Genomic DNA, 7,998 nt, shown 5'->3' on the forward strand with positions numbered 1-7,998 from the left:
GGAGAGTAAAGGGTAAGGAGAAGGGATGGTCGGATGCTTCCTGAAGAATTTATTCTTTTTGATTCTGAGAACAATGAGGGGGAGTTTGAGCAGATGCAGGGAGTGATTTGGCCTACATTTTTAAAGGATGACTCTGCTGATCTGTTTTTAGAAACTTGAATCTTATCATTTGGGAACATAGCTTCCTAGCGCTGTGCTGACTGCTTCATAAAATACTGTAGGTTTATAGCACTTTTTATATTCGAGTGTCTCAGGTTTCTTCAGCAGACCAGTTTTGAACCATGAACAGGATGACCCCTCCTGGAGTTGTTCTGGGTTAGAAGGACACACTGTAGCATCATGAGAACTGGCTGTTCAGTGCCACAGGCCTATCACTTGTCCTTTTTAATTCACTCCTAAATCTTTCCTTCACTGTACTCTGTGGAGATACAAGAAGCTGTGTAGCCCTGTGGGATGTGTGCTTTACAGAGGGACCCATGAACTAATGCTGACACAGCATGCTATAGCTCTGCCCTGAGCTACCCTTCCCAGACTACAGCTGTGCCTGAGTGGATTGCCCAGCTTTCATAATGAAGCTGCTCTGAGACTGGCTCTTCACTTAGAACTCATCCTGCTGCTTAAAGTGACTGTTTTGAAGAGGGAGAACTAATTGCTCATAGTCTCTGAAGACTGCCTGGGATCTGCCAGAGCCAAGTGGGACAGGTGAGCACACCCTCCAACTTGTGCCTGGTGTGGTGCTCAGTGCTCATGGACAGAGGCTAAAAGCTGCTAGACATTCATTCAGTCTGACCTTTTAAATGTTTTTGTGTGAACAACTTTGTATAGGATGAAATTAACTAGAAAGGTAACATTGTAGAATATTCAATCTTACTGGATGGGGAAGGCATGCAAACCTTTTTTAGGACCAGGGGCCCACTGGGGCTTTATGACATGTGTATTAATAAAGGCCCTGAGAACTCCTCGGGTGACGTCACTGTCCAGTCAGTACTTCCCACTGATATTCAGTCCCCACAGAGCTTGTCGGAATGCAGGTGTCACTGAGTAGGTGGGGGTGAGCGAGTCTGCTGTACCCTCATAGCATGGCATTCCAGAGCAGAGCTTAATCCCTCTGCTTTCCTGGAGAGCTTTGAGCTTCTGATTTGTAATCCTGTGGCCAAGCCTAGATTTTGTAATTTTCTAATCCTTCCCTGTGCTTTTAATGGGAGTTTTGAGTTTAAAAGCCATTGATCTATTGAAATGTTTTTACTCTAGTGACTCCCTAAAGAAAGGTTAGCTTACTGCCCACATACTCAGGCAAGTATGTAAGAAATATTAGCACCTCAGGATTTCAGAAGTCAAGATCATAACGCTGTTGTGACTTGAGGGCCTTAGCCATGGCCAGAGTTTCACAGACGTAGGTATATATCATAGTCTCATATGATCTTTCTCCTTTTAAAATTGTCTGTAAAGAGCCTGGAGAGATGACTTAAGGGCTATGAGCACTTCCTGCTCTTCTAGAGGACCCCAATTTAGTGTCCTATGCCTATGTCTGACTGCTCTAACAACTTCCTGTTACTCCAGCCCCAGGGAAATCTGACTGCCTTCTATTTTGGCCACCATCACCCAAACACACGTGGCATATAATCACACAGACCCACACATACACATAGAAAAATTAATAGTTAAGATTATCCTCGAGGTTTCTTTAATACAAATTTTGAAGCATTATAGCAAAAGAATATATGTCCAACTTCCTTTTATCCATTTACTCAGGTATAACAATGATTAATTCATAGCTAACCCTGTCTTCTCTATACATCCACCTACTTGTTTCCCCTTTGCATTGTTCAGAAATGAATTTCAAACCTCATTTCATTTAGGTTCAGTATATATTACAAAGAACAAAGGACTGGGATTTTTTTAATAAACACAGCATGAAAACCATTATCATACTTTTCAAATTCACACTACTTATTTTTGTTTGTTGAGACAGGGTCTTCCTTTGTAGCCTGTGCCCTGGAATTTTCTATGAGGTCCAGGCTGACCTCATAGAGATCTACCTACCTCTGCCTCCCAAGTCCTGGGATTACAGGCCTGTGTTATGCCTGTTCACACACTGCTTCTTTGATATCTAATTAGTATTTCAAATTCCCCAGGATTTGGTTTTCCTTAGGGTGGAGGGAAGTTCTTTTGTTTTGGTGTGTGTATGTGTGTGTGTGTGTGTGTATGTGTGTGTGTGTTTTGAGACAGGGTTTCGCCCCGTACCCAGGCTAGCCACTCAACTGCTAGGGTTATAGGAGTGCATCACCAATTCTTAACTCGCTTTTATAAGAATTCTTTTTTTGCCAGGTGGTGGTGGTGTACGCCTTTAATCCTAGCCCTTGAGAGGCAGAGGCAGGCGGATTTCTGAGTTCGAGGCCAGCCTGGTCTACAGAGTGAGTTCCAGGACAGCCAAGTCTACACAGAGAAACCCTGTCTCGAAAAACCAAAAAAAAAAAAAAAAAGAATTCTATTTTTTTTAATTTATTGTTAATAAAGATTGAGTAGCATTTTTGCCATTTCTTGATGGGTTTTTGAAGTGTAGACTCTCACACTTTTTCTTGAAGAAATCAAGCTCTTTGCTAATTGTTTCCAACAGTGGAGTTTGGCCACACCCCCTAGTAGTCCAATGAATTGGTGAGTGGCTCAGTCATTGTACTCTGACCCATCTTTCCATGGGGCTGGAGGATGGATCAGTGGAGAAGACTACTTTCTGCTCTTACAGAAGCCTGGGGTGTGGGTGTCAGCACCCACATGTTTGGCTCACAACTCTGAATACTGTAGAGTGTGTCTGTAACTCAACATCAAGGGAATCTAACACCCTCTTCTGCTTTTCAAAGTCACTTGCATGGACATGATATGGTATACAGACATACTCTCAAGTACACACTCATACACATAAATTCTTTTTTTTGAAGTTAATCTTATCTATGACTCTGCTTGACAGAGTCAATATGCAAATACCATCTGATTACTTTCCATTACAGCAAAGCTGCACAGGTGCCTTTGGTCTCAGGAGGCATTATTTATGACTAGGAGCCAGTGTGCCCATGTAGTTTTGATCCCTGCAACTTTGAAAAATTAGCTTTCTCATGTTCTTCTATTTAGCAGGCTTATTGTAAAGATGATGATTCCTGTAGATAACAAAATCACAGTGTGTAACTAAATTTTCAAACCTTATTTTTTTGTTATTATTTTTTGTTTTTTTGTTTTTTCGAGACAGGGTTTCTCTGTATAGCCCTGGCTATCCTGGAACTCACTCTGTAGATCAGGCTGGCCTCAAACTCAGAAATCCGCCTGCCTCTGCCTCTCAAGTGCTGGGATTAAAGGCGTGCACCACCACCACCCGGCTCAAACCTTTTTTAATGATGGTTCTTAAATGCTTTAACTTTCTTTGTAGCCTACTACCCACCAGAGGTAGTGGAAAAGAATAGATATGGGTAGGGGGTGGACCTGTTTAGAAAGGTTCTTTGGAGCAGCTCCCATCCATGTTGTCTGGAAATCGGCAGTTCATAAGTTAGCAGACAGTGGCAACTCGATCTACTCGCAAACACTTCAGCAGCAGTCCAGCTCAGTAGAGTCAGGTTAGCAATAGTGATTACAAGGCCTAGCAGAGACAGCCAGGCCTCAGCCAGTCAGCAGGAGGGACCCGGAGAAATGCCAGGAGTTCTCCTCTGTGCCTCTCTCAGGGAAGTGAAGATCAGTGAAGACTTGAGACCCACAAGCATTGTACAGCTAGCTGTACCAGCAAGTCAGGTTCTGTCTCCATCACTCTGTGGAGTCCTATTTATAGCCTCCAAGCATCACGTGTCCTCTACATGTCTTGCCTCAGCATGTGCATCCAATCAACCCAAGTCCATAGAGTCCCCACAAATTGAGCTCAACTATGCAATGTAAGGCAGATCAGTACATGTATGTTGTTGCAAAGAATCCATCACGTGTCCTTTCACGTGTCTGCTTTAGTGAAACATTCCTTCATGTGTTTGCCCTGGCAAAACACCATCCAAATGACTTTCCAAAGAACCCGTAAGTTTCCACTTCAACAGTGTAACCCAGGAAGAGCCTCAGTCAGTGTGATGTCTTAGTTTCCCTTTTTCTTTTTTTTTCTTTTTTTTTTTTTTTTTTTTCTTTTTTTGGTTTTTTGAGACAGGGTTTCTCTGTGTAGCCCTGGCTGTCCTGGAACTCACTTTGTAGACCAGGCTGGCCTCGAACTCAGAAATCTGCCTGCCTCTGCCTCTCAAGTGCTGGGATTAAAGGCGTGCGCCACCACCGCCTGGCTTCCTTATTCTTTATCTGTAAAATGGAAATGGACACACTATATACCTGACAGTGAGGTTGGATTAAACAAGTCGTTCATGTGCTCGACTGGGGAAGTCTGCCACAGAGGAGCGAGCACTCACAAACATTGGTTGTTAGCAGAACTTGTTTGAGACTGGGTCCTTCTCCTGTTGTTGTTGTGTTTTTGTGTTATTTTGAGACAGGGTTTTTCTGTGTAGCCCTGTCTGTCTTGGAAATCACTTTGTAGACCAGGTTGGCCTCCTAAGAGCTGGGATTAAAGTCATGCTGCCATGCCTGTCTCAGAGTATGTGATAAAATGGGTAGCAGTCATGGTTACCAATTTTCACATTCAATTTTGTGTAATTATAAGCAACACAGGTGTTTGTGTTGTTACTCTTTGATGAGATTTTGGACTTCATATATTTTTAGATTTCACATTTTCCAGTCTCCCCCCTTTTCAGTGCTAAAGATCAAGTCTAGGGTCTTCTACATGCTAGGCAGGGGCTCTGTTGCAGAGCCGTACCCTCACCCCCATCTTCCTCATCTTTTAGAAGAGGACACTGAGCCAGCAGAGGCAGGGCTGTGCAGATCATAGGCAGAGCTAGGGCTGGAATCCAGATTCCTAACCTGTCTGATCACAGCGCTTGTCAGCAGCCCAGGGACAGCAGTTCACCTGAACTAGGTCTCAAGGGAAGTACGGTCCTTTGTATAACACTTTGTTTTTTCCTTTGTGAGTGTTTACATATTTTGTAAATTAAGTGTCTGTCTGAAAGCTGATGCTATCTCTTGCTTCTAGGTTGCCAGCATACTTTGTTGTCCCCACTCCCCTTCTGGAAGACGATGTGAAGCGTTTTCAGGGCCATGGTATACCAGTAAGTACATCTGGAACCCTGGCAGAGGAGGCACCAGTGCTGCCAGCCTGTCCTAGCAGTGATCCCTAGCGCCCTTTGGCTTAGTGCTCCAGAGTTTGTCTCCAGTGGAAGAGTAATCCAGAGGACCACAGGGACTCCCTAAGCAGCCTCCTAAACATGAGGCTCCCTGGAGCAAGTCTGAAGCCATCACAAATGCTCTTGCAATTTTAGCAGACACTGAGGTGCTTTAGGAGGATAATAGGCCCACTTACTTGAACACTTAAATCATTTTGCACCTGAACTGACACTACTCATAGTGGAAGTTAAGATTACTTTTTGCCAGCTCTGTTAACCTTGATCTGGGTATAGCTGAGGCTTCTAGAAGATAGCCTGAGGCACAGAATAGGAGGGGATGGGAGCCATCTTTAATGTCACTGACCTAATAAAGCATGACCAGATGGCACTGACTTTTAATTGTTGACGGAGTTTCCAAGTTGTGGGAATTTAGTAAGGAATCAGAAACATAAGCACGTGCTGCGTAGTACACAAGGCTGCTTTGCCAGCAGAGTCTTGACGGTGAGCTGAGATGGTGAAACTCCATCCTATTCCTGAGCCCACGGAGGGGAGGCCCTTATAGACATAGAGTCCCTGGGACGGGCCCACAAGGGCAGCTCTTCAGCACCAGCCTGTAGCACTATTGACTGAATATTGCCAGATGGCTGAATGTTTTTTAGAGGAAGCCAGAGATGCAGATTTCTATGTGAATTTTCCTGATCTCCAACTAGATGTGGTTAAATTGGAGAATTAAAAAAAAAAAAATGTTCCTTGTGGTATAGCTGGATCACATTCCACCAGTTGTCAGCCCTTGATTGACAGCTGAAGTTTCCATACTTGTCTTTACTCTCTTGAAAATTATTAAAGCTGTGAAAGAGTTTTGTTTATGTGGGTTGTGTCATTTTAGAAATTCCACTTAAAACTGGGTGTGATGGCTCATGCCTGTAATCCCAGCACTGACTGAGCCAGAAGGATTGCTATGAGTTTGTGGCCAGCATGCATTCCATAAGTTTTAGACTAGTGTAGGCTACAGAGTGAGACCCGGTTTTGTTTTGTTTCAAATTGAATTTTAGTGAAAAAAATGTAAGAAACATGTTATCATAAGTAACATACTTTTATGGGAAATAACTATCCAAAACAGTCAAATGGACTAGCACCATTTGCATTGTGGAAATAGAAGACAGCTAGATTCTTTTATTCAGTCTGTTGTGGTATGCAGAGGATAAGTTAAAGAACACAGAGAAACTCCAGCTTCAGGCATGTGTATTTGAAAAGGAAGGCATAGATCGACTGGACTGAGAATTTTGTTATCTGACAGTCCACCAGACATGGTCCATAACAGTTTCACAAAAGGGACCATAGTAAGGAATTTGAACACAAGGAACTGTTTCTTTTTAGTTAGTAAAATTCACCAGTCTGTCTCATATTTTGACTGGAATTTAAAGGATATATTTTGTCCTGTTACATACATTTGGAAATAAACTGGTTCATGGGTTAGACATGTAGATACTGACCCTTCAGTATTATCCTCTTACCAGAAGAATATATATAAGAAGCTGTTCATAATGTTATGTTCTAGTTTTTCACATTTATAAGTTTTTGCTTTAAAGCTTATTTTCCCCCCCATTGGCAACATTTTGTAAATTGCTTTATGTGAAGTGATAACTCATTTTATTCACTTTGTAAATTTTTTTAGAAATTTAATTTTCTCAGGACTTTGTACATGAGCACTGTATTTACATCACTTTACTCTTCCCTCTCTCAACTCTTCCTATATCCCTCTCTACCTCTTCTTTAATCATTACATAGTATAATTGTATGACATATAATTGTTACATGTATATATGCATATGTATATATATACATACACACATATACATATATGTAGTATGCACACATACAATCTACTGAGTCCATTTAGTGTTGCTTATATGTACACGTGTATTGATGTCTGACCTTTTAGAATTAGATAACTTATCAGGAACCATCCCTGGAGAAGGTTGATTTCCCTCTCAGCCTCCATTGATTGCACAGAACTCTTCATCTAGCTTGTGAGCTTGTAAAATCTCCTCCATCTACATTGGCATGTCAGCTGGTGTTCTCATTATGCAGGTCATTTTTTAGGCAGCTAACCATATTATTGAAGTTTTGTGGGTGCAGCTTCCTGGTCATGTCTTGAAGACACTATTTCCCAGCAGGTGTCCTGATCCCCTAGGTCTTAAATTTTTCTACTGTTGTAAATGTGTCAGTTAGGTTGGGCACCCCAGTCACTTGCTCTCTGCGTTTGTCCAGCTGTGGATCTCTATAATAGTCACCATCTTCTGTAAAAAGAGGCTTCTTTGATGAGGGATGAGAGCTACACTTACCCATGGGCACACACAGAGATAACTACTTAGAATACAAGTCCTATTAGATAGCAGTTGGTTACTCCAAGTTAAAGTGCCACAGTTACTTCCTTGGCACTATCTCTGGACTGGTTGTTATTGTGGTCTATAGGCATCAATGCTAGAAGAACTGGTGGGTGCCTTTCTCCCATGGCAGCTTCCAATAGCCCTTCCTGTTTCTTCCCTAGCTCCTTCTGATACTAAAAGAGCTAGTCCTCCAAAATCTAAACATGCACAATTTTTGTGAAAGGCACTCCCAACTCACTAGGACAGACATTTTATGATAGTGATCAAGATTATAAAACTGTTCATTTAAAAAGTTTTATTATGCTGGGCAGTGGTGGTGCACACCTTTAATCCTAGCACTTGGGAGGCAGAGGCAGGAGGATTTCTGAGTTCGAGGCCAGCCTGGT

The 7,998-nt window shown here is 42.3% G+C and overlaps 1 protein-coding gene across 3 annotated transcripts in view; it reads left to right on the forward strand.

The window, feature by feature from the left end:
- The window catches only part of Mtmr12 (myotubularin related protein 12), a 67,968-nt gene that overhangs the window by 42,146 nt on the left and 17,824 nt on the right, over positions 1-7,998 (forward strand). For all 3 annotated transcript variants that reach the window (XM_031359872.1, XM_031359873.1, XM_031359874.1), the window contains one exon: positions 5,093-5,168. In XM_031359872.1, coding sequence (XP_031215732.1) covers positions 5,093-5,168 — 76 coding nt within the window. The remainder of the gene's footprint in view (positions 1-5,092; positions 5,169-7,998) is intronic.

This window comes from Mastomys coucha, unplaced genomic scaffold (assembly GCF_008632895.1).
Source record: "Mastomys coucha isolate ucsf_1 unplaced genomic scaffold, UCSF_Mcou_1 pScaffold8, whole genome shotgun sequence".
In the NCBI taxonomy this organism is placed as follows: domain Eukaryota; kingdom Metazoa; phylum Chordata; class Mammalia; order Rodentia; family Muridae; genus Mastomys; species Mastomys coucha.